This window comes from Phyllostomus discolor, chromosome 1 (assembly GCF_004126475.2).
Source record: "Phyllostomus discolor isolate MPI-MPIP mPhyDis1 chromosome 1, mPhyDis1.pri.v3, whole genome shotgun sequence".
Classification (NCBI taxonomy): domain Eukaryota; kingdom Metazoa; phylum Chordata; class Mammalia; order Chiroptera; family Phyllostomidae; genus Phyllostomus; species Phyllostomus discolor.
Window position 1 is genome coordinate 178,895,413 of NC_040903.2, and position 27,132 is coordinate 178,922,544.

The following is a 27,132-nucleotide window of genomic DNA, read 5'->3' on the forward strand; positions in this document are numbered from 1 at the left end:
ATCTTTGGTAAAGCTGATTGCAGAATGACCCTGGTGAATCTCCTGACCTTGAGTAAATCACTTATCTCCTGGTCTCACTTCCCTTGCCTCCAAAATGAGTGGGTTGCACTAAGAGGAGTTCACATTTATTTATAAAAACGTGCTTTATTATTCAATATACAACATACTACACTCAGTGTCATAAACACTTTATACTCTATGCTGCACACTCACTGTGCTGTACTGTACAATGCACTCAGCATGGGGACACTCTGAATACCTGGGTGTCGATCCACTTGGTCCCAGACTCGCTGTGCTCTACTCTTCCGTAAAAGTGCACAGGCAGCATGAACTCGGGGCGGGCCTTCTCCCACGGGTTGCCATACCTGAGCCAATCATCTGCTTCTTCTACCTGCAAAAAGGATATGGCTTAGAACATGTTTTCCAGGAGAGGGGCACCTTGCCACTTCCACAATATCAAATTAAAAATATCTGTAACTGAATCAACTGGAGAATATTGTTTTGGCTCCAAGTAGTGAGCTGGTTGTCGATCTCAATTCAAGGTAGTTACTGTCGCACAGCCTAACCCAGCAACAACAATACTTGCTAATGTTGCTCTAAATGTTTTATATGTATTACTGCAGTTAGTCTTCACAGGAAACTATGATTCCTTTCTTAAACATGAGAAAATTGTAACTTGCTCAAAGTTGCACAAATAGAAATGGTACAGTGAAAATTTGACTTTAGATCTGTGTTGTAGAGTCTGTGTCTTCACATCGATGAAGAAAATTGTTCAGCTTGATCGAGAGACAGAGGCCCTCCAGGGGTGACTACAGTTGTACACCTGGGCCTGATGTGTCCCATATGATGGTTCATGTCCATGGGTTGTACATACAAGTTCTCTGAGTCCTCTGTTTCCTATACCATTTTTTATCTTTCCCTGTCTATTTTATGCCTACTAATTATGCTTCTTCTTCCCTGTACCTTCCCCCCACATTCCTCCCTTTCCCTTCCCCACTGAAATCCGTGTGATGTCCATTTCTCTGATTCTGTTCCTGTTCTGGTCGTTTGCTTAGTTTTTGTTTTCATTGTTTTTCTTTTAGGTTCATTTGTTGATAGTTGTGAGTTTGTTGTCATTTTACTGTTCATATTTTTTATCTTCTTTTTCTTAGATAAGTCCCTTTAACATTTCATATAATAATGGCTTGGTGATGATGAACTCCTTTAACTTGACCTTATCAGGGATGCACTTTATCTGCCCTTCCATTCTAAATGATAGCTTGGCTGGATAGAGTCATCTTGGATGTAGGTCCTTACCTTTCATGACTTCAAATAGTTCTTTCCAGCCCCTTCTTGCCTGCAAGGTTTCTTTTGAGAAATCAGCTAATAGTTTTATGAGAATTCCTTTGTAGGTAACTGTCTCCTTTTCTCTTATTGCTTTAGATTCACTCCTTATCTTTAATCTTAGGTAATGTAATTACAATGTGTCTTGGTGTGTGCTTCCTTGGGTTCAACCTCTTTGGGACTCTCTGAGCTTCCTGGACTTCCTGGAAGTCTGTTTCCTTTGACAGATTAGGGAAGTTTTCCTTCATTATTTGTTCAAATAAGTTTTCAATTTCTTGCTGTTGTTCTTCTCCTTCTGAATCTCCATAATTCTGATATTGGAATGTTTCAGGTTGTCCCAGAGGCTTGTAAGAGTCCCTTCACTTTTCCAAATTCTTGTTTCTTCATTTTCTTCTGAATGGATGTTTATTTTTTCCTTTTTTCCCAAATCGTTGCTTTAAGTCTTGGTTTCCTTCCTGTCACTGTTGGCTCCCTGAATATTTTGCTTTATGTCACTTTGGGTATCCTTCATTTGTTTTTTCATTTTTCGACCAAGCTCAATCAGATCTGTGAGCATTTTGATTACCAGGGCTTTAAATTCTCCATCAGATAAGGTTGGCAATCTCCTCCTGACTTAGTTCTCTTTCTGAGGCTTTGCTCTGTTCTTTCATTTGGGCCATATTTCTTTGTATTGTGCAACTGATAATTTTTAAGGGGGCAGGGCAACCCTCTTTGCTGTGCTGCCTGTGGGGGAGGAGCCAGAGAGGGAAGAGTGCAGCTCGCCTGCCTGGCTCTGGCACACTTTGCCGTGAACTCTCCTGTGCGACTGGGAGTATCTCCCACCTCGGCAACCCCAACCGCAGTCCACAGTCAGCTCTGAGTCTCAGTTTCCCCTTAAGTCAGCCCCGCCCAACAGTAGACCAGTCTCTGCAGTTTTTCTGAGTTGGCCTGCTCGGTTCACCACCTTACTGGTCTCATTGTTCTGGTTGATTTTTTCTTTAATTCCTTGGTTGTTGGAGTTTCATGCAGTTTGATTTTCTGGAGCTTTTGGTTGTTTATTGATTTTAGATTGGTTGTTATCCTCCTTTTGGTTGTGCAAGGAAGTGAAGGGTTTCTATCTACACCTCCATCTTGGCCAGAACTTCTCAAATGTTCTGATCTGATAATTATTAATTATGGTCCATTTTGAAAATTACATAATACTAAGAGGTAAGGAAATTTACTTAACTGACAATTTAATGTTCTGTCATTTATTTATACTCACTGTAACAAAATATTTCTTATAAAAGTTTTAAAATCCTATTTTGTATTTAGTACAGTATACTAAATACCAATGAATACCAATGAATTTTGGTTTGCAATAAACAAACTAAAACACAAAAACAACAAAAATATATTTGGGGGAATGTATTTTTAATATAAAGATATTATCTGTGGAACATTTAAAATATTACACATATTAAAAAAATGGAATAGTGTTCTAACAAGAAGGAATTGGTAAGGTTTTTAGTACCAAGCACCCTTGTTAACCAGATTTGAATGTGGTTATTCACTTGGCTTTAGTTGAAGGAGATATTGGTTATGAACTAGGACACAGTGTAACTGGGGGCCTCACGATCACCTATGGCTCAGTGCCGGCCCCAGGCACAGTGTGGGGAGAGAAGCAAACACAGCTAATGTTTTTTGAGATATGAAGTAAAATATTTATGTCAACAGCCAGATAAGCAAATACACATTCATTTATTCAAACACTGATCATGACTTCATATCAAGAAAGCCAGTAAGCCACCCATCAATATTGGCTACCAGCATAATGATGAATGAAAAGGAGACTCACAGAAACAACATCCTCTGTAGAAGATCTGGGAGTCAGAGAGCTGCTGGAGGCAGGAGGATGTTTCAGATGGAGGGTGAAGCCTAGGGAAGCCTGGAGCTAGATTTGCGCTAATGGACAACTTGCATCTTGTTAAAATGTGCATTCTCAGTGGATCTGAGATGGGACCTGAAGTTCTGCATCTTATTTTTTTTCAAGATTTTATTTATTGTTTTAGAGAGAGGGGGTTGGAAGGGAGAAAGAAAGGGAGAGAAACATCGGTGTGTGAGAGAAACACTGACTGTTTGTCTCTTGCACGCCCCCACCTGGGGACCTGGCCCACATTGCAGGCATGTGCTCTGACCGGGAATTGAACCAGCGACTTTTCATTTCATAGGCTGGTGCTGAATCCACTGAGCCACACTGGCCAGAGCTGAAGTTCTGCATCTTTACCAGTTCCCCAGGGGCTACATGGTGTAGCAGGAGCTACATGGTGCAGCAGAAGCTACATGGTGCAGCAGGAGCTACATGGTGACACAAAGTCAGTAACTATAATTCAGAACTTTGACTTCCACTATCCCAATAATAAAGAGAACCAAAAAAATATTAAATTTTAACAAGGATACAATTGAATTTTATCAGCTGATAAGAAACTATGTGTTATAACTAGACTCTAAGACAAATAAATGAGAATGTCCAGAAAGGATCAACAACACCATGCTTTACAAAACACCCTCAGCTGCACTTAGGCAAGGGCAGGTTTGGGGTTTTCAAATACTGGGCAACGTGAACACGTTCTTGTAACAGGAAAGAACTGCAAGAAGGGACCGTTTGCTTCATTTCAGCACTCAGGACTGTTGTAAAACACACCTGAAGGTATATGAAACAGGAAGATGATGAGGCAGAAACAGTTTTCTGTCAAAAGTCAAGCGCAGAGGAGAACCGGCAACATATCTTCTGCTGAGAAATGCAACAAGATCATACTGTCCTGCCCTCAAGCAGCTTGAAATGCTTCCAGCAGTGACCACGGGCTCTGAGGTGTCCCACCACCAGCCCATTCCCAGCCTCCTATGGAAGTGAGAGGTTGCCCTCACTCTTTGTGACAAGGGGCCAGTCAGCTGATACTCGTAATGCCATCCAATATGGCTTTTACTCTTCCCTGTCAAATAAGGGCTAATTTTAATTTCACTGGGTTAATGAGTTCTGTAGGAGGACAGATTTCTAAGCTTGCTGTTCTTTATTTTTTAGTCTCCTTCTGATTTAGCAAGGAATCACTTAATACTTCCCTCGATTTTACAAAGCTTGTTTTTTAAGGTACATAGAGAAAACAGGTATTTTAAACCACAAGCGGGTCTGATGAAACCACATCAGAGAAGAGAGAAATGCTCTCCCCCGCTTCACCGCCCACAGAAGCTGCCAGATGGTGATAAACCTCTTCTCTACTTTGCTTTTTTCCCCAATGAATCACCGAAGTGGCCTATAAATTTAGATTTCCATGGAGCCAGTGATCCCCAAATGCGCTGACATGCTGAGCCACTTGAAGGGAGGGGGCAAGGTGGGAAGAGAGCTTTCATTTACACCAAAGTGGGCTGTTAGACCTGAACATCCAGATGAAGAGAGCTGAGGCCCAGGCAGTGTAGCTCTGTGGAGTCAGGAGCAGAGTGCTAGCCCGGGTGGGGGTGGCAGCCTGGATGTGGCATCTCCCTAGAGGAATTACTCAATGCCATCTGTGTCCCAACCAGTGTGGAAGCAGAGGTCAGCTCCGGTGACTCTGTCAGTGACCGAATTCTAAGAAATGCTTTCCCCTCAACTGTGGGATACACAGGACATTAAGAACCAGTGAGCAAACACCAGGAGTAGTCAACAAGCTTTGCTTTCTGCTGGCACAAACAATGGCAAAATGTTTCTGGGAACACAGAGAACGCCACAATGGTAACCAAAAGATTGCTAGGTAGTGGAAATTTTGCATGACTAAGTTATTGAAGGCTTGGCATGGGGTTCTAAGAGAGAGAAAGGTCCAGCAGACACTCTTTGGTTCAACTGCAAGATACCTACTATGTGTGTAGAAACTCAGAACTTTGGTATGTCATGTTAAACTCACTGTAGGGCTGTTGCAATCATCCTGCCCCTGCTCCCTCCCAGAGGCCAGTAATTTTCACAGAGAACTATTACTGATCCCCATCAGAGTTGATAGTAAGTCAAGAATTTTAGCAATAAAATTATTTTCTTTAGGGGGGTTTCACTACGAATACATGGCTGCAAATCTTCCTTGAAAAGAGACTTCAACAAATAAAAGTCCATCAACCTTTAAAAATCTTCCCAGCTTGCAAAATTTTCATCAGAATTCTCCATATCTGCCACTGTAAGGGCAAGGACATGTCTGACGAGAGTGGCATGTGACCACAGCCTGAAGAGGCATGCTGCTTTCCTGGAAGACACTTCTGGTTTTTTATGGAAATAGTTTCTTTGTGGTATGACGTATTTTATGTTTGCTCTCCAAAATCTCATCCTGGTAAACAGTGGGTATGGCAAAGGAAGTTATGTGTGCTTCTGACTCAATATCAAGGCATAGTAAAAGAAGTGACGCTGGCTAGTGAGGCAAGCCAAAGCCACTTGGTCTCTCTTTTTTCTTTAAGAACACTGGATAATACATCGTTCCTGGTCTGACAGGAGAGACATATACTTCCTTGGTATGGTAGGAGAGAAGGAATGGTTTCTTGGAATAAAGACCATTTAGAAGTGGCAAAGGTAGTAGGTATGACCTTTCATAAAATTCTGGGGAAAATGCAATGAAAAAGATATTTTTTTGAGATTGATTTTCAGAGTTTCTCTTCAATCTTTCACACAAGAGTAGTTAAAAGATATGAAATGAAATCCTTAGACATTTGGGGTATAATGAGTACCACAGAAAACATTTTCAATGAGAACGGATACCACGTATTGCTTGGTTGAGTCATGTCAAAACACTGGCCACAGTGGAATGCCTACCTAGTAAGAAGCTTCTCACCACATAACTCTAGGTTATTTTATTAGGGAAGGGACCCAATTACTCTGTTTTCACAGCTTTTTATGATTCTGAAACACATACTTCATAATTATGGATTGTGAGACACAAATAGAAGATAGTAAAAGTCACCTGTAATCCTATCTCCCAGAGATAATTACTATTGAAGCTTTCATGTATTTTTTTTTCTAGCCCTTTATTTTTTTGGCTGCCTTTGGATAGTTGAGTCATACCATCCATATGATTTTATACTTCCTTTTTTCAGCTAACATAAATAATTTCCCATTTCATTAAAATTAATAAAATAATATTAATGGCTACATTAATATTATATTATATAATAACAATTTATTAAATCATCCTCCTTTCCTTAGGCATAATGAACATTTTATTGAATGTCTATTTGTGTGCTGACATTTTACACATTTTCATAATAATTCTGTGAAGCTGGCATCTCCACTTTGCAGGTGACAAAACTGAGGCTCAGAGAAGTTGGGTGACCTAGCCTAGGCAACACACCTTGTAAGGGTAATGAGTGGCCATTAGGCCTCAAATTAGAAATTAAATCTCAAATTAGGGCCCAAAAGCTTTTACCTACACAATGCTGACTCCTGACTTATTGAGAAGTAGGTGAAGATACATTGGTCCTTAGCAAAATTTGGAAGTTTATCTTTTAACATATTCCCAATATTCTCCTTCTGAGACTTTTCCCTTGGGGCATTGTTGTATCATACCAAACCTTTCAGCCCCTTCCTTCCTCGGCCCAGAGTGTCCAAACACTGAGAAAGGGGCAAGAGGACGGCAGCGGGAGCACTGAGCTCACTGTCCTTCCCCTGGGATTAGCTCCAGCCTACACCCTCCCATCCAACCCAAGTATGCTGCCCTCGGACGGACTCTCGGAAGTATGGGAGGGGCTGAGAGAACTCAGGCTTTTTGGGAAACCAACCAGTATCTTTTTGTCAGTGGTGTATGTATGTGAAACAGAGGTAGGGAGAGTAAAAGCCTAAATCACACTTAGTATCAGGGAAGACCGTCCACACCAAGGCTGAGTGTAGACTCAAGGAGTTCCCAAAGATATGAGAAACAAATTCCTAAGAATTTGGTTTGGTTGAATCAAAGTAAAACTAGAGCCCTGGCTGGTGTGGCTCAGTTGGTTCAAGCATCATCCTGTAAACTGAAAGGTTGTGGGTTCGATTCCAAGTCAGGGCACATGCCTAGGTTGAGGGTTCCATCCCCAGTTGGGATGTGTAAGAGAGGCAACCGATTGATGTTTCTCTCTCATATTGATGTTTCTCTCCCAGCCTCCCCCCTAAAATCAACAAGCATGTCCCTGGGTGAGGATAAAAGTAAAATAAAAGTAAAGTAAAACTAGAATCATTTGTTTGGATTGATAACTATTTGTGCAAACCTACAGAGCACTATAATGATACATATTAAACATGTATCAGATTTATTTGATGTGACAGCTAACAGGATTACCTGCTTTCACCTTATTAAAAAATCAGAACCCTGGGCTTATGTATCTTTTAAATAGGCATGCTAAGGAGCACAGAAAAGAATACTGAACCTGGGTCTGGAAACCTGGGGACAGACCCATGTTTGCCAGCAGTGTGATCTGAGGTAACTCCATTTCTTAAGACCCTCAATTTTCTCACCTGTAATATGGCAACATGCTCCTACCGTGAAAGGTTATTGGGAGAGAAAAGTCAAAAGATGTGCTCCTCCATTTAGCAGGCCGCAGAGAGTGAACGCAGCCTACCACACAGTGTAGGTGGTCCTCACTCAGACACTCAGGATAAATACTTTCAGAGCACCCTCGTGAGTCAGGCACTGCATAAGATGCTCTGGATCTGGTGGTGAATGACACTGGCAGACTCTCTGCTCTTACATACAAAAGGGGGATGAGTGGCAGTATTCACTGATGTCAACAAAATGCAAGGGGAATCAGTGAAGTTCCATGTTAAATGTCTGTAAACTATAAATCATCCAGAACATCATGAAGAAGTACTTTAATGACAAAATTTAAAAGCATGGCTCACATACCTGCCATCCATCTCGGATCTTCTGATTGAAGATTCCATACTCGTATCGAATGCCATAGCCATAGGCTGCAAGTCCCAGAGTTGCCATGGAATCCAAGAAGCAGGCTAAATCAATCCAAACACAAGCCAAAAGGCAGAGTCATCAAGGTTATTCACTTTTCAGGTCTCTTTTACTAAAAAGCATGACAGCCACAAAACATTTTCCTATGAGCAACCACATTTCTATTTTAAAGCACACACACTGCTACATAGTGGGTATTCATTTTTTAAGTAACATTTTAAAAATTGTAAAATGAACACTATAGGAAAGTTAGAAAATACAAAAGTGTATAAAAAGAAAACGAACATTATTTATTATCTCACCATTTAAAATAATCACTGTGTATATGCTGGCACTTCATTTGAGAAGAGATAAGGAAGTTGACCTGCATTAGACATGGCTGTCACTGTGTTTGTCACTCACACTGCCCTTTCTAAGGGACACTGTAGCTCCCTGCTTGAAAAGACAGCTCCAGGAGAGTAGAACTGACCTGTGACTACCTGACTGACTACATGGACATCTGTGGCAGACTCTCTTTTTGGCTAACGGAATTCCAAAGTTGTTCAGGTACCAGGTGGCCATATGCTACAGGGAGTCTGGGTGAGCAGTGAATCTTGCTCGACTAGTCTAAGCCTCTTAACCAATCACAGTAATTCTATTTCCTTCACCAGTTACTGGTTTTAGCATGACTGTGCAATGACATTCAATCCAGTGAGAGGCACTAAGAAGTCTTCTGGGTGAAGGGGAAGATTTTCCTTGCTGCTGCCATCACCTTCCCATGGGGGAAAGCCAAGAGACCCACAGAGACCCAGAGTCCTGACAGAGCTACACTGCCAAATAACTAACCTTGAACAACCCATCCCCTGGACTTCTTGTTCTGTGATAACACGTGTCCTTGTTGGCTGAACCATTTTTTTTTGGCTAGATTTTCTGCCACTTGTTGTCAAGAGCATTAATGACAGAGCACCTGATCCAGAGCAGTCAATCAACAGGCTGGGCAGGGATCTATCTAGTAGCCAGGTGTAACCTGAGGGCTTACTCACACTAATCAGATTTCCCCTCTAAGAATTTGAACTGAGAAATATGCAGAGAATGAGGAAATGTATAGCAGGATCTAAAATGGGAATGAACATTGAAAACTGTAGATTAAACAGAAAGGGACTGAGTTAGAATCATGGTGGAGCCCTAAAACAGAGACCCACAAAAGCCTGTGGCCAATCCTTCAGGTTACTGCAATACCACAAAAGTTTTCCAGTCCCCATGTCATGTGGCCTGGCTCTGCTCTCTTGGAGCTGTGGCTACTTGTCTTTTCCTGGGTCCTGATCACATTATCCTTTGAGCCTGATCAGACTGGGGTCCCAAGATTTTCAGTCAGGTAGGAAATGAGGTCATCTAATGAGAAATACTCAGCCTCATTTGCCACTTCACTCTCAACCAACTGAAGGAGCGAGGTCATTAGTCAGGCACAGAGTGGGGTTAACCCAGCCAACAAATATGGAAGGTCTGGGGCTTTCCACAGAAGGCAGGCAGGCTGGTGGCCACTCTTAGGTGTGCATGCCATTGCCTCTGTGGATCTCCCCTCAGCCCCATGGAAAGCCTTCTAAACTGCCTGATGACTAACTTCACAAGGGAGCAAGCATCCCAAACGCAACGTGTTCCTAGTACTAATGGCAATATTAAGGCACACTGCAACTAATGGAGAGAGGATTAAATATGTGAAACCCATGCAAATGGGTTTCTAGTAACCTGGGAGTTTGTGTAAAATGATGATATTTTGGAATCATTTCAAAAAAAAGAGAATAGATATTTTCATAGAGTAGAATCTGACACATACATGTGTGGTGGTACACTTTTACTATTAAATTTAAGTTTCACAAGTAATACATTAAAACATCCTCCTTGTAAAAAGTGTTAAAATGTTATAGATAGGACTACCATTCACCTTGACTGCCACCCTCGATTCTGCCCTCTTCTCTAGAAAAGATCAAAAAGAGAAAATTCCAGACTTTTCTATGGATTAGTGTATGTATGAGTATGTGTATGTATGTGTGTGTATGTACATCCATTCACAGAAAATATTAGTTTTTAAAAACTGTAAGTAGTAGCACACTATATGGCTTTTAATGCAAATTGCCACCCCCACCGTGGAGGTTTATCCAGGGCATTACATAGAGACCAATTCTATTTTTTTGGTTGCTGCACATTATTCTGTAATATGGATTGTTCCGCTACTTATTTACCTGTTTGCTATTGATGGACATTAGGTTATTTCTAATAGTTTGCTTTTACAAACAATACTGTAACAATATTTTTCACATGCCTCCTTGTGCATGTTTGAGGGTTTTTTTTTATAGTAGATATCAATCAGGAAGTAGAATTGCTTGGTCATAGGTATGTGTATATATATTTTAAAGATTTTATTTATTTATTTTAAGATAAGACAGAGGGAAAGAGAGGAAGAAAGAGAGGAAGAGACATACATTGATGTGTGAGAGAAACAGATTGGTGAGAGAAACAGGCCTCTTGCAGGCCCCAACTGGGACCTGGCCAGCAACCCAGGCATGTGACCTGACCAGGAATCAAACAGGTGACCCTTTGGTTCTCAGACTGGAGCTCACTCCACTGAGCCACACCAGCCAGGGTGGTATGCATATTTTTAACTTAATGGAGTTAATATCTTTAATGTTTTCCTCTATGGTGAAAAAACATTTCCTGAATAAAGCAAAGAACTCCAACTGCATCTATACAAACAAGAATAATAATTAACTAAATCATACCAATACTGTAATGAGTGTATCATTACCGGCTAGTCCATCAAAAGCAAACTGTGAAGTGCACAAGACAATAACACAACGGTCAGACAACTTAGCTCATACCACACAAGTATGTGAACTGAGTAGCTGAGGCCATATAACAGTGAAGTAAAGGGGCCACTGTGGAAATCCTTAAGTCCACAGGAAGGATCTGGTTAACCTTAAGGTTTTAAGCAACATCTCTGAGGGTTTTAAGCAATGTGTCTTTTGTTCAAGTTCTCTTCTCTGCTGTTTGTGTAGAACTGATCAAACCACAGTGCAAACTCAAAAACAAGTACATTTATAACCAGGTTATAATACACACTTCTCATAGGAAGCTTGTTTGGTTCTTCTTAGCATGGTCACACATGGCATCTGAGAAGGCATCAATGGGCCAAACACTATGACACACTAACCATGTCACTTACCAGCAAGCCTCCCAAGACCACCATTGCCAAGCCCAGCATCTTCTTCCATTTCTTCTAACTCCTCTATATCCAGTCCAAGCTGGTGATGAAAGGAAAACACCACTGAATGTGGATACAAATGCAGGCCATTTCAGAGAAAACAGTCAATTCCTAAAGCTCTGGGTCGGGTATCCAGGCTTATCTGTGTGCTCAATCCTGTCAGCTCCCTTGGAACTTATTCTGGCATCAGATGCCCATGGCAGATGCTGGCAACTGCAAACGCACACTGTTCAAACGGGCACAGCAGCAGCTTGTAAAGAAGTGTGGGCTCTCAGTGTCCATTACTGACTCTGTTCCTTCTTAGCCATGTGGCCCTGGGCAAGCTACCACATCTCTCCCTGCCTCACTTCTTTTATTCAAAAGGCAAGTCCTCACTGGATGACTGTATGTACCGCGTTTAGGGTTGTTGTGAATTAAGTGAGATCACACAAACCATTCATATTATTTCTGGGGAGACAGTTCCTCAGTAAATGTTAACCTATTATTATTTATTAAGATTCTTTTTTTTTTTGTGCTGTTGGGGTAAAACCTAAGAAATAGTCCAGAACCAAGTTGACACCAACTGGGCCAAAGCATTTTAAAAATGATCCAAAGGTATGATGTCAGAGTTTCAGGATGGAGTAAAGGTCATCTTTTCAGGCCCACAGCATATTTACTCAGCAGGGTCAATGGTTGTTAACCCAAAGCCAACTGGTGAATCACTCACTGCCCATGAGTTGGGCCAGACAGCAGTCAAGGAAACCTCAGCCCCCAGGTCTAGATCAGTGATTCCCAACCTTTTTCATTTCATAGCACACGTAAACTAGTTAATACAATTCTGCAACACACCAAATAATATATTTTCCGCCAATCTGACACAAAAATAGGTAGTATTTTGATTCATTCACACTGGATAGTTAGTATTATGTTGGTTATTGTCACTTTTTTATTTGACTGTCTAAGAGAAAAGAGGTCAGTGCCCCCAATTAAACAGTCAGGTATTGCAAGTTTTAAAAATTCTTGTGGCACACCAGTTGTAAATCGCTGGTTTAGCTGGATACAACTCAAATCCTCTACTTGTCTCTGGGTTGGATAAAAGGCCATGGGAGGTTGAGAGGCGTGTGTGGCCTTGGGGACTGATGCAATTGGCAGCCAGTCAGTTCCCTGCCCCAATGAACTGGGATTCTCACAGCCAGAGGCTGCTACAGACACACGTCAGAATTCCACAGCCCTGGAGATTACTCCGGGTTGCTCATCTTACAGTGAGGAAATTGATGGCAGATAAAACCAGTGACCTGTCCTGTGTTGACTAGATCATAATTCAGCCCATGCTTAGCTGATGATGGTCTGTTGTGAAATGACTACATTCTTACCTGAAAGTGAGGCAATCCATGAAATGAGATGTTATTTAAAGTGGGACACACTTTATACACTTGAAAACATAGGCAGGAGAAGCAACCGTGCTTGAAGTTGATGCCTCAGTTTTCATGGCCACCTATTTGGATCCCTACCCTTACACCAAAAATTGTTTTGTCACACATCTTGGTAAGTGCTGTATTTTGCCATGTATAATGTGCGCTTTTTTGCCCAAATTTTTGAGGGGAAAAAAAGGATGCACATTACACATGAGTATAATAATTATATAGCATGGGTATAATAACCCCATGCATAATGCACACAAAAACATGGGTGCACATTAGACATGTCAAAATATGGTAAGTCTTCTAAGAGTTTAAAAATGTATTTGCTTCTGTTCATTGTTGAAGGGACTTTCAAATTTCCTCCCTGGTATGAAGAGAGCTTACTGGGGACCTTGTGCAAGTCAACTACTTATTCAGGTTTTTTTTTTTTATTCTAAAAATCTACATCTAAAAGACGACAAAGACATTGAGCAAACAGACATCGGTCACTTCATCCCACCTAGTTATATGCTGCTAGGCCACGGGAAGTATATTGTTTTCAGCTGTTATCAGGGGACGGCAAGAAAAGAGAAGCAGAGGGGAGCTGCCAAGGTTCTTTCACAAGGAAATACTCTAGCTAACTCGCAGAAAGGAAACCAGCCCTTAGTGACAGGCAGCTGACCATATGACCACATGACAGGGCGGTCCCAAGCCAAGGAAAAGGAGCAGTCTGAACAGCCTCCCATTTAGAATGTTTCTTTGCAACTACCCGGTCCTCCTTTCAACCACATGAAAAAGGTCAAGGACTGTTTGTTTTTGGTATGGAGGTCCCTGAAGTTCAGGAGAGAAACAGTTAAATATGTTTATAAAAATAAATTCGCATATTAGGTTTAAGACCTCAGGCTTCTCCTTTAAGGAGGAAGTATATTTTACATGTCACTTAGCAAAAGAGAAAGTATGATGATGGAATTTTAAAGGCTTATTATTTTCACATATTGCCTTGACATAAAAATAAGTCAATCTTTGACCATTTTTTAAAGGTAGATAGGTAGCCTAAAGCAAAGCTTGTGATTCTGACAGCAGGGATTCAAACACTTTTATTTATTTTTATTTTTAAAAACTTTACCCGAGGATATTTTTTCATTGCTCTTAGAGAGAGAGGAAGGGAGAGAGAGACATATCAGTGTGAGAGAGAAGCATTAATCATTGCCTTCTGTACACACCGAGGTATGTGCTTCGATAGGCACTCACAACCTTTCCCTTACAGGTTACAGGTTACAGGATGATGCTCCAACCAACTGAGCCACACTGGCCAGGGGTAGAATTGAGCACTTTTAAAAGGCTTGTTCAGATGCTAGTTTCTAAGATGTAAGTTGCTGGGGAATGCGGCGACTTACAGAAGCTTTGATTTCAAAAGAAAATTTTCATTAGGTAAAACTAGGTCCCTAGTTTCATTTAGTTTTACCTAAATGAAAACTTTCTTTCTCTTAATCCAGAGGTCACTAGTAGTTTATAGTTCTAATAGTTTGTAATAGCCATGTCTATAGAAGCAATTTTTTCACCTTCTTTTTTTTTGAGGGGGGGAGGTGCTATATCCCCAAGGTTACTGAATTGAACTTGAAATTTGAAGAAAGAGAGAATGAGAGAAATACAGAGACAATGTACCTGGTAAATGGCCTCATCACAGGCATTCTGCAGGCCGAGGTTGATCATGGTGTTCTGTAACGTTCGGCCCATGTAAAACTCCAAAGAAAGGTAATAAACCCTCTGAAACAAAGGAAAGAGAGGTCATGTTAACTCGATGAGGCCAACCTTACTGGTCAACATAATACACAGGCCGATGATGAAAAACAAACAGGCAGGGTGACTTTGACACAGGTTCTAGTGAAACTCCTATAGATGTATGAAGGGCTAAATAAAAGCATTACTGACAACTGGCTTTGGGAAACCATATTTTATCCTACTTTTGGCAAAGTAGTTGTGTGTCTTTTACCTCCAGGGAGAAAAAAGTAAACTCGTTCAACTAATTAGATTCAATGTTTTGTGTTTTTTTTCCTTTCTGTTCATGAGCCTTGTAAATTAAGCACATATTTTGGACAAAGAGAAGTCAGACTGCCATAGCTCATTGCTCATTTGTAAAATATTTATAGGATGAGAGTCAGACAGGGTTGGCTGAATTTGTCTCAAATCATGCAAGAAATACAAAGATTAACTCCTTCCAGATATACGCAATGGCTACAAAGTATTCCCCCATGACTACTTTCTGTAAGTAATATCACAATGAATTATTTTAGAGTACTTTGATTTGATTTTCAGAAAATCATGAACTGGCAGTAACAAGACTACCTCAGGTTTATTGGTGTTCGTTCTCGATGGAAGTATCAACTGAGAAACTGCCTTTGACACAGTATCAGGCAAATAGTATCACTGCCAAGTGAAAGGTGCAAAGGCCAGACTTGTCTAAAACCTTTTAAAACACAAGTGCAGGTTACTAATTTCTTTTTTAAAAAGATCAGTAACTTCATCTTCTCCCTTTACAGTATTTTTTTCTCCATATCAATTCGCCTTTTCTATCAAACACAAAACAACAAAAATCTATAAATGCATTAATATAAAGTCACCTAAAATTGTAGGGACTCCCCTCATTTCTCAATAAAAAGAACCAAAAAGAAAATTATTTGGTCAACTCAAAAATATAAAGAAATACATAAATGTCGTTCAATATAACAAGTTCCTATTGTAATATGTAACTCTTTAGTTATACATAAAATATCATATGAAAATGTTAATTTAGAAATTTTACTTTTTCCCACTTTCATTTAATGAAATAATTGAATTCTAAGTCTTAACATGAATAGTCAACATCCAAATTTAGTGGGTCATTGAACACTATTTTCCAGAACACATCATCATCATATTTATCCACGTTGTCTGAAAATCTGTAACACTGTCTTCAGGGCCCTCATTAGTCTATTGGGTGCCTCTGTGTGAGTTGGGAAAAGGTATGGTTCCTGGGCAGGTACCAGCCAAAGGGGTGCATGGAACCACTCACTCCCATGTCTGATGCCCTCGTACACAAGGCCAGTGTGTCACTGGCGAGAGTATCTCATGCCAAAATACCCACTTGCATAACATCAGCACAGGTTTTTTTTTTCTGTATTTTTCTCTGTAATTTCATGATCTCTATAAAATAACCATTATGTACTGCTTTTGGCTTTTTGACGAACTATAAAATGCTTGCTTATAAATACAGTATATACAGTGGAACCTTGGTTCTCGAACTTAATTCATTGCAAAACACTGAAAAGCGATCCGTTCGAAAGCCAAATCTCCTCTGTCACCTGAGAGACACGTGACTGATTGATCACACAGGCATCATCATGAAAGGGTTGTCGGGTAGAGTCGAGACCCAAAGTTTTGTTAGACAATCAAGACAGTTGTTCTGTGAACCACCTGGTTGAGAACCGAATTGTTGGAGAACCAAGACATTCAAAAACCGAGGTTTGACTGTAGTTCCCACACTTGAGATTGTAAAGTTATGCCCCTGGAAATAATGACTACATCTCTTAAGTTTCTTTGCCTCCATTTTAATGACTACAAATTAGCAAGGACTTAAGACATTTTAAGACATTATACAAAGACCAAGTAAAGGTTTTGTAAACAATGTTACAGCTTAAAATAATTTAGAGAGACTTTGTTATATGACAGACTTCACAAAGACATGTACTTAAGGCAATTTCCTATTTTCTCATAAAAATAATTTTTTTGGGACTTCGGTTTATATTTGGGGATATATAAGACCTTGAAAAATAGATTTCCCCCATCTTCTTACTCAGTGGTCTCTAAATATTTATTACATACTCCTGGTAATAAAATACACAGCACCTCCAACATACCTTAGAAATTATATGCATGCACTACTGCCACTAATAATTATTTTAGAAAATGTGGGCATTTTTTAAAAAGCATGCAAAGATAAAATAAAGAGGAGATAATGATAACCACTATTTTTAAAGTAATTTAAATTTTATCCCTAACATTACTCAGAGGACTTCGGTACTTCTGGGAAGATAAGTGGAACAGGGGGCAACAAAACTGAGACTTGCAGGAGGGAAGAGTCGGGCATAGAGACACTGGAAAGGAGGGCATTCCAGGTGAAGGGTGTAGGGCGGGCAGAGGCCCAGAGGTGGAGAAAACAGGGCACGGATGGGACAGCACCTTGGTTTGCTGGGAGAGCAAGGTAAATCCAGAAGGGTAATAGGAGATAAGATGGGAAGGACAGGTTCACCTGGACTGAGAAGAGCTTTAAATGCCTAATTAAGGACTAAGTTAGTCAATGGGCACCAATGATACCTGAACACAGGGCAAGATATATTGCTTTGTAAGCTTAGTGGGACTACAATGCATAGAATGAGCTGGGACTGCCAACTCAGGCACCTTTAAGAGCCAGGTAGAGAAAATACCTGCGTAATATAGATCACATATAACAATGAAGAACACTGGGCTAAGAACTGTAGTGTACAAGTCTGCCCCAAACCACTCAAAATTAAATTGCTTGAGGATGTCTCATTGGCCAACCAAAATATGTCTGCCAGCCCTAATTCAGCTGCACGCTGCCAGTTTCATCATTTCCGGGAACCCAGACAGCCAGTCGGAAGTCTACTACATAGACCAGCAGCCAGGGCCTCAGTAAGAGAAATGAGACAGCTGGAGAATATTTTCAATGGAATCTGCAGAAATCAACAGCATTTGGCAACTTGTCAACTGAAGAATACAGGGAATCAAAGGTGGGACACAAGTTTTGTGTCTGGGTAACTGTCAGGATGGCAAGGCCATTAAAATTAGAAACACAGAAGATGGGGCAGGACTGGGAAGGATTATGGTCTGAGTTTGAGGAAATAGAAAGAGATCTATGTGTGTTCACCAAGCACTTAGAAGTGCAGGACTGGAGTCTGAAAAAGAATTCAGACAGAGATCCAGATTCAGGATTCATCTGCACAGTTCCTGTAGCTCAGGGGAGGTGGCAGAGGAGACTGAACACACTTACTGGCTCCAGTTCCCGCTCCATGGGGGCAGGGACTCCTGTTGAGGTGAGCACTGTCACAGAGCAGATACTTTATTAACATGTGTGGAGTGAACCTTGTTTACTGTTGTATCCCCAGTGTATCACTGTCAGAATACCTAGCTTATACCTGCGTTCAAGTAGGGAAGGAGAGCCCACTGGAGAAACTAGCTAGGGAACCAGGAAAACTATAAAGTACCAGATAAGCCACCGGAGGAGATGCATACAAGGGGATTGTGTTCTGTGAGGCTTGGTGCTAAATGCTATAGAAGAGTGTGTGTGGGGAGGGAGGTTTGGGGGGGTGAGGTCCTAAAATACAGCTCATCACCTCACTCTCTAGTTTAAAAACTTAAACCTGTCCAGTGCAAGGAGCAGTCCCCTCATGCAAATTTAAAAACAGATACAGTAAATATACACACACAGAGTCTTCCCTGGGATACAGGCCTGGACCTCTAGAGTGAGGAAGTTACTTTCCATTGGGAAGTTTTGTTGTAGCTGCCTTTTCTTACTATGAGAATTTACTTTCTTTTGCTCAGATTTTTTTTTTTGGGGGGGAGGCGCTGTGATTATGGACTATCCTTTTCTTTTTCATGCTTTTTACATATGAAAAAGAAATTCCTACTGTATTTCTCACTGCCTCCAGGATATATCAGTCTTTCACCTTTTCCGATATGCCTCCTACCAGCTTTTCCAGTTTCCTCTCCCAATACTGACTCACACCCACCTCACTGCAGCAGCCAGAGCTACTCTCTCATCCTCACTCTGCACAACACAACCCTGTCCCAGCAGTCTTCCTCAGTCCTTCCCACCCCCCCCTTCCCAAACAGACTAGGGGGAGGCCGTGTCCTTCTAAGCTCCCAAAGCAAACCTCCATGCAGACCCGGCGCAGTGGACCGGGTGGCCTGTGAACAGCCTTTCTCAGCAGCTGCGGGGGCAGATCTTACTTGAGCATGCCCTGGGAGAAAGGCCTCCGTCCTGCAGGAATCAAGCCCAGGAGCGCCACACCCTATTCACTGGACCCGCGGGTGGGGGGTGGGGAGGGTAGAGCTCTGTCCATGGGGTGGGACTTCTGCCCACCTTTCCACAACACTCAGGCAATGCCTAGGAAAAGCCCCAAACCACTGGGCATTCTCCAACTAATCCATCCTTCAAGGGCTGGAGAGGAAGTGGGGCTCCTCCAATTCCTCCCCCTCCCCCAGTGGCTATTTCCTTTTGGCGAATTCTATATACTTGTCTTCCATCCCTAAATAGTAAGCTTCTCCAAGGCAGGGATTTGTCCAACTGCCACGGGCCTAGAGCTGTGCTTGGCATACAGACAGGAGGTGCCTGACACCTCTTGATTAAATGTTGAGAATAAATGCTCCAAAAATTGTGAAGTGGTCAGGCGAGGGAGACCTGACGCTGTGCCGTCCCATGGAGCCGGCTGTCCCTGGGAGCTGTCCCGGGGAGCCGACTGCTTTGGGTAGGGCTGGAGGGCGGCGTGAGTGCAGAGCTGGTGGAGCTCCGGCCTGTTCCCTGGGTGGCCACTCACCACCCAGAACGCCTCCTCGGATTTCGGGGAGCGCTTCCCCTACCGGGAGAGACTCCCGAGGGGAGCGGTCACCATGGGGCATCCTCCCGCCCACCACGGGCATCGCCCCCCTCTGCGGTTGTTGGAGGAGCTGGGGCCAGTACCTTGGGGCACTTCTCGTAGTAGTACTGCTGCGTGCGGATCCAGCGCCCCACCAGGTGGTCGCGCACCGTGTGGGCCAGGGCGAAAAAATAGTCGCGGGTGGTGGCCACATTGCGGTCCTTGACCAGCGTGAAGTGCAGGTGCCGGTTGAAGCTCTTCTTCAGCTCCGCCACGTTTTCCACGCCCACGATACCGCGGATGCTGATCTGCCGCCGCTTCTCCTGGTCGGTCAGGGGCTTGGCCATGGCGGCAGCGGCGGGTGGCGCAGCCAGCGGGACGCGAGGCCGGAGGAACCAGGCAGCAGGACACCGGTGGAGGAGGCTCCGCAGCTTTCGTCGTCGCAGTGGCTTTTGATTTGGAGAAAAGTTAGGGGTCCGCCCCTGCGCAGCACCGCCCCGCCCCCGCTGCTGGCTGCGGCCGGAGTGGCGGAGGGCGGAGGGCGGGCCAGGTCCCTCCCAGGACTCCGGGGTCGAGTAGCGGGTGGCGCCTGCGGGGACCCCACCCAGCGGCGCCGGGCAGGCCCGGATGGGGCGGGGCGGGGCTGGCCTGTGGCTGTGGAAGGTGGGACCTTCGGTCGGTCACGTAGCCACGCAGAGGCTCCCCGTGGGATCTGCGGCATTTGGAACGCAGCGTCTGTCCTGCCTCCCCACTCTAGACCTTTGGGTGCAAGGAGGATGCACAACAAGAGAATATTTGTTGAACAGATGTTTGTTTGCTATGCAATTATTATTATTTCTCACCTGGAAGGGCTGTTGGGAGGGTCTGTACGCTTTTACTTTATTGTTCCTCTTCTCTCGTCAGTCTTTGGCATTACCCCATCTTGGATCCTAGACCTCAGAAAGGAATTCTCTGGTGTCCCTTTTCTTTCACTTATTGTTTTAAGGATTCAAAGATTCGGGTTTGGTGCCTTCTCAGACGCAAGCTGGCTTTGTCCCAGGCTCCCTACTGCTCATCTGCGGAGACGTTCCTCAACCAGGAAGTCCTGAGCTGGACCTTTGGGATGATTAGGACCCGCGGGCTTTTACCTTGAGTTACTTTTGAACGGAAGGGGGATGGAGTGGGGAGAGAAAACAGGGTGTGTGTGTGTGGAAAATGAAGGGATAGCTCAATGGGCCTTCGTTTACATGAAGCAAAGCAGCCTGTGTTAATGGTTAATCGGCAGTGCGGGAGGTCGTTGCACCGTTCACTTCCGGCTTCGCTGGTATTTGTTTGTGGGTGTGTCCCCCGCACCCCTCCCCCTAACCTTGGCCAAGACAAACGCACGGTATTTTAGGATGTCAGAGGCTTTTTCGTATTCAAGAAGTAGCATTAGAACTGACGGATAGACTTTTCATATAATAATACACCAAAACTGATTATTTTGAGTTGATGCATTGGGGGATGGGGGCGGGATTATCTGACTCAGGCTAAATGCAGCCTTCGCTATAAAAATGGAAATTCAGATGCATAGGTCTGGTAAAATATCCAACCCCTTGTACTCCAGGCTTCAGGGGTTTAGACCCTAGGCCTTTGGGGCAAAACTGAGACTGACTTTTGACTCATGAAATACATGAAACACTGATGATCTGCATAGGAAAGCATTTACAGGAGACATGGGGATGAAGGTGTGGCCATCCAGCTGGAGCCAGAAATACCCTGAGTGAGAGTGGAACCACATAAAAATGATGGATCTTAAAAAATGGCTAGGCCTGTGTGGTAATGTTTGGGGATAGATGACTGAAAGAGAAGATCCTTGACAGATTAGATAATAAAAAAAGTGTTCTTAAAATCAGTTTTGAATACCCCTTGGTCACAGCATTAAGCCAATTTTGAGTCATTCACATGTTGGTTTGAAATAGCTCAATCAGCTTTAATAGCTGGATGAAAGAATAGGGTGGGGCAGTGGAATGAGGGGAAGGATCTGGAAACATTCTTACTTCCAGGGAGACTTCTGAGCAGCAAAAGGCAAAATAATGTCTGGGCACTTGGATGGGAGTAAGGAATTAGGAGGTGCAAAAGAAGAGATGGAAAACTCCAAAGGCAAACTTACTGTTCCTTAGTTTTGCTTAAGACAGTTTCAAATAAGTGGAACCTAGCCTCACTATCTACCTAGATGTACTACATTCTTGTTAGAAACCCAAGATAGTAATGAGCTAATAAACACACTATTTACTTGCTTCAGGTCCTGGTCAGTGGGCCCACACCCCTGAGTTGAACATCTCTCAAAGGGGAAAAACTGGACTATAGACTGTCCAAACTAGAGAATGTGGGGAGGGACTAGCCCACCTGTGTTAAAGAGAACATCGTGGTACGAGGTGCTTTGGGCACTACACATATCCAGGCTTAAATGATGATAAATCATATGGTCAGAGATTGTTCCCTTTCACTTCTCTTTTAGTCTTTCTGTAAAGTCTTTAACGTTAGCATACTTTAAAACTTGCTTACCTGCACTTTTAACAGAAAGCGGGCCCAGGCTCTAAATGTAACCAGAAAAGACACTGGCATTCGGGCTGCCTGTCACTACCAAACCCAATAAGTAATGACAGCAATCGATCTTTATGGGCGTTTTATTCAGATGGCTGGCAATCTGAGAAGATGGTGGGTTCATACCCTACCAGACCACCTTGTCTTTTCTTTCCAGGCCAGACATTTTATAAGGGTGTGGGTGGGTGGATAAACAAACTGAAGTGAGGGTTTTGAAATTCAGGGAGGATTAGGTGAGCGAAGCTGCAGCATTCCTGTTCTAGGCAGTTATCTGCTCCCAGGGGAGGGTGATCATCTGCTCTTCCTGGAACACAAAGGCCTGGATGCCTCCACCTTGTCCCCAGGTGGTAATCTCTAGCCAGTGCCCCAGGAAGTTGGCTGTTTTCCCAGGAGCCAGGATGGGCCTTATCTGTAGTTTCTGAAACAAAAGCTTTAACATACACATTACTTGCTAGATTTATAACATTTTACCTTAAGCTAAAATTTTCCAAGTCTTGAGTTCCCTCTCATAAACTCTCTTTAGGTTTTAGCATTTAACTAAAATTTAATAATATTGTCTCCCATTTATGATAAATGATACTTTCCTAGTTAATGCTTCAAAATAAACTTTGCTTTTTAAGTTTTAAGTTAAAGAGAAATTTACTTAAAGAAAAATAATATTGTTTGGGTGTTACACGGGTTGGCTAAAAAGTGGCGTATGAGTGTAACCGAGGTCTGGGGGACACAGAGCTTATGGTCTCCCAGGTTTGGTTGAAACCTGACACCGGCTTGTTCTGTACTCTGTCTGGTCTGGGGCACTGAGGCCTAGGGAGGTTAAGTTACTTGACCAAGAAGATTATCTTCAGAAACCTTTTCTTGTCCTGGCCTGGTAGCTCACTTTGTTAGAGCAATGTCTATATATGCCAAGATTGTGGGTTCAGTCCCAGGTCAGGGCAAATGCAAGAATCAACCAATGAGTGCATGGATGGATGGATGGAACAACAAGTTAATGTTTCTCTCTCTCTCATCAATAAATAAAAGTTAAAAAACAAAACTGTTGGGAACTGCCCTGCCTGGTTTCAGAAGCTGTAACCCGCTCATGACTAAGGCTGAGTGAGTGACCTTTGGACCATAAGCCACTAAGGAGACAAAACTTATCCCCCTGGCATGGGCGCCACCTCTGTTCCTTTAACTTCACCCTGCCTGGCCCCCAATGCTTGATCGGTTAGCCAATGACGGGTAAGATTCCCCAAGGGAGGGACGATCTAAGACAGGCACAATCATGGGGGCCCCCAGGGAAGGACTTGGGGGGCTATAGAAAAAGGGGGTGATGGACCCTCGGCCCTCGGCTTTGACATAGCCTGAGTCTTCATTCTGTCTGCAAGAAGTATCCTAATCTCTTGGCTGCCTTACATCCCCTGCCTGACTTAAGCCTGAAACAATGCCGGTGGTGGGTTCAGCCCTGTGCTGGAAAGGGTGGGTTCCCTAGGGAGATCAGGCCTAAGAAAGAATGCATAAAATCTTTTGAAATTTACTTTACTAATACCCTCAATTTAAATAATAAGGGACCAAGCAGGAAGCGAGTTTGTTCCTCAAAGTTTTGTGGTCCTTTAACTATCTGACCCTGACTCAGAATAAGCCCTCAGAGTTCTTTGAATGTTATCTATTGTTTAATTATTTCTGCTTGACAATGATTGATGAGCTTTATTCCTGTACAAATTGAACCCAATAAAAGCTTGTCAAGGCAAGGGTCGGGGTGCTCTCCCCTTGAGAGAGTGGCTGAGCTGTCCCTTTTCCTCCACAGGACTCGGTAGTCCATGTGAATTTGTCTTGTATCTCAACCACAATGTCTCGGACCCCACGAGCCAGGGTCCACATCATAAAACAAAAAAAAAACTTTCACCTCTCCCTGACCAGAAACACCCAAAACACCAAAAACTGTGGTTGCCTGGGAAAGTGTGCATTAAATTGCTCACATCTGTTTACACCAACCTTGCCCCAAAACCTGTGTTGCTCCTGTTTCCCATCTGCTTCTTCCCCAGGGCTGCTGTGGTGAAATGTTGCTGTGAATAATGAGCAAGCTATCCGGACCTCATAGGACAAGTATAAGTTTCCCACTGTGGGAAAAGAACATTTGGAATGTGTGTTAGTCTGAGTCTTCAGAGAAGCAGATGAGAAGATAGGATTAAACATGCAAGGATTTTATTAGGGGAAATGTCTGTGGGAGAGAAAATACGGGAGGAGCCAAGTTAGCAGGGAAGAGTGTTGGAATGGGATGCAAGTCTGAGCCCCCAGTGAAGGAGAGAGGGAGGGGAGAATGGAAGGGGGCACCTCAGACTGCTGTGCAGTCTCAGGGGATCCAGCAAGGCCCCCGGGCAGTTGTGGAACCAAAGTCAGCTGTCAGAGAAGTCCCCATGCTCTCAGTCCTTGGTAGGAGCATCCCTTGGGAGGCGTGGCTTCTGCACAAACACAGAAAGGATAGCTGGGGCCTCTGGTTATGCTCCCTGCAGTTGCAGGTCTGTGAGGCCCATTCTCATGGCGATCATGGAAAGATATTAAATAAACAAATATAGGTTAACAGCCATTATGTTTCAAAGTAGGCCTTATTGTGTTGGCACACCACTTTCAGGCTCATCAAAACCACAGCTCCTACTTTTCAAGGGCTCTGGCTTGGCTCTTAATATGCATTCCCCCATTTAGCCCTGTCACAAGCTCTCTGAGGCAAGTTCCATTTTTCTTCCTATTTTACTGTTGGGAACTGCCCTGCCTGGTATCAGAAGCTGTAACCCCCACCAAAGCTAAGGCTGTGGGAATGACCTTGGACTGTAAGCCAGCAAGGAGACAAAAGCTTATCTCCCTGGCAGGAGCTCTGCTTCTGCTCCTTGTACTTCACCCTGCCTGGCCCCCAATGCTTGGTTGGTTAGCCAATGACGGGTAAGATTCCCCAAGGGGGGAATGACCTCAGACAGGCGTGATCACGTGGGAGGCCCCCAAGGAAGGACTTTGGGGGCTACTGAAAAAGGGGGTGATGGACTCTTGCCCCTCAGCTTTCACATAGCCTGAGTCCTCATTGTCTGTGAGAAAATCTCCTAATCTCTTGGCTGCCTTACTTCCCTTGTTCCACATAAGCCTGAAACAATGACAGAGGGTGGTACAGCTCTGTACTGGAAAGGTCAGGTTCCCAGGTGATCAGGCCTAGGAAAGAATATGTAAAATCCTGTGAAACCTGCTTTGTTTAGAATGCTCTCAATTGAATGATAAGGGTCCAAGGAAGAAGTAAATTTGTTCCTCAAAGTTTTTGCAGCTCTTTAGCTATCGGACCCTGGCTCAAAATAGGCCCTCAGACTTCCTTGTTATCTATTGTTTCATCCTTACTTCCTAGCAACGAGTAATGAGCTTTACCTGAATTCTTATGCAAATGAAACCAATAAAAAGCCTCTCCGGCCAGGAAATGGGGCACTCCCTACTACAGAGAGTGGCCATTCCCTTCCTACTTCCCCACAGGACCTGGTTGTCTGTGTATGTTTTTCTTGCATGTTGATGAGCCACCCGCAGTGTTCTGCGGTCACTGCCAGTTGGTGATCGAGACATTTTACAGATGAAGAAACCAAAGCTTAGAGACATGAAGTAGCTTGATCAAGGTCACTTACCGAGTAAGAGGCTGAAGAGGTTTTCAAATCTTTCTATATTGTTTTCCCTCCTCTGAAACAGGGTTTTTGATCTGTTAAGTAAGCCTGAATTCTGCCTGCCCCTCAGCTGACTCACTTACCCCATGTCCTGCACTGCTCTCTGGCCTTTTGACCTACTTCTAATCAGTTCTGAAGTTGAGGGAAATGCCAGAGGTCCAAAGTGGCCCATAAATAGGTCATTTGCACTCCAGGGGTGGATAGTGTAAAAAGTGAGCTAAGCTTTCTGCTCAATGAGTGAATTTTAGTACATTTCACACAGTGTATTTAATGTCTGAATCTGTCAACCAAGGTGCTGCTATTTTAAATATTTAGTAAGATGACTGAGAGCCTTGATTTATTATATAATTGTATGTCCTTAGAATCTGTAGGCAGCTCAGCCAACTGCATCACCATCTCTATAACTGGCTGTGACTATGACCATTTGCTTGTTACCTGAATATATTTGGCTTGTCTTGAAGCAAGTAGGTGCTTGACTGGCACTTTCAGGTCCTGTCATATTTGATTTGCTCATTAATACAGTAGTTTGACTTGTTAGGTGTGGTCTGGTGGGAGTTCCTGAGAAGTCAGAAATATTTAGCAACCCATGTTCTCCCTGACCCTCAAATCACTTACGAGTTTAATAATGTGCCTATTGTGGAAAGTGCTGACACTGGGGAATCACTGAGTGCCTCGATGTCCATGTCTGCAAAGTAAGGAGAATGCTTTCTGTCCTGTTCATTCCATCAAATGGCTAAGCTCTGAAAAGAAGTAATAATGAGTGGAGAAGTGCTAGGAAATGTTAAAAGCATTATCAAAATGTCAGCTTTTGTGTTGGGAACATATTTTGAAATATTTTGAAAAATCAATGTTTGACTTTTCTCCTGCAGTTTACTTTTCCCCTCTCTACATTGAGAAGCCACTTTGGCACCTGAGCTTTGAATCTCTGAGGAAGAACATGAGCCTTTCTGGGTTTGGCCTGTTGGCCTAGGTGAACGTTCGGGAGACACACCAAGAGTAATACAACCCTTTGGTATTATTACTGATGTAACAAGATTGGATTTCAGAAAAAACTTTCAACTTGTTATGGGAATGAATGAGGTTAATTCTGGGAAAACTTCGCAAAGAGATATGACCAAACACTGACAGAGGAAGGGAAGTGAGAAATGTGCTCAGCACAGGATTTCAGCAGATAATCATGATGCAACATGAACCTTGTCTCAGGGCCTTTGTTGTACAAACCCTTAACGAGGCCCACATTTTGACCTGTCCTTTGTGTGAGATTGGTTACTTGCAGGATTTACCATATACAGCAGGTGGCTCCTATACACATTTTATTGGCTTTAGAATTTTGTTCCCTGAAGGGGTAAATCTAAGGAATCACAAATACCACCTTCTCAAGTGCCAAATACTTTAACTCCTCTGAGCTGTTTAATTACCCACATTTAAAGC

At 43.1% G+C, this 27,132-nt stretch overlaps 1 protein-coding gene across 1 annotated transcript in view; it reads right to left on the reverse strand.

The window, feature by feature from the left end:
- Positions 1–20,091, reverse strand: part of PYGL (glycogen phosphorylase L) — a 37,323-nt gene extending 17,232 nt beyond the window's left edge. Inside the window, exons 1-5 of the mRNA XM_028505575.2 lie at positions 19,576–20,091; positions 14,505–14,606; positions 11,422–11,500; positions 8,163–8,266; positions 260–391 (exon numbers count right to left, since the gene is read on the reverse strand). Of these exons, the coding sequence (XP_028361376.1) occupies positions 260–391; positions 8,163–8,266; positions 11,422–11,500; positions 14,505–14,606; positions 19,576–19,818 (660 nt within the window). The 5' untranslated portion in view covers positions 19,819–20,091. The remainder of the gene's footprint in view (positions 1–259; positions 392–8,162; positions 8,267–11,421; positions 11,501–14,504; positions 14,607–19,575) is intronic.
- Between the last annotated feature and the right edge of the window lie 7,041 nt (positions 20,092–27,132).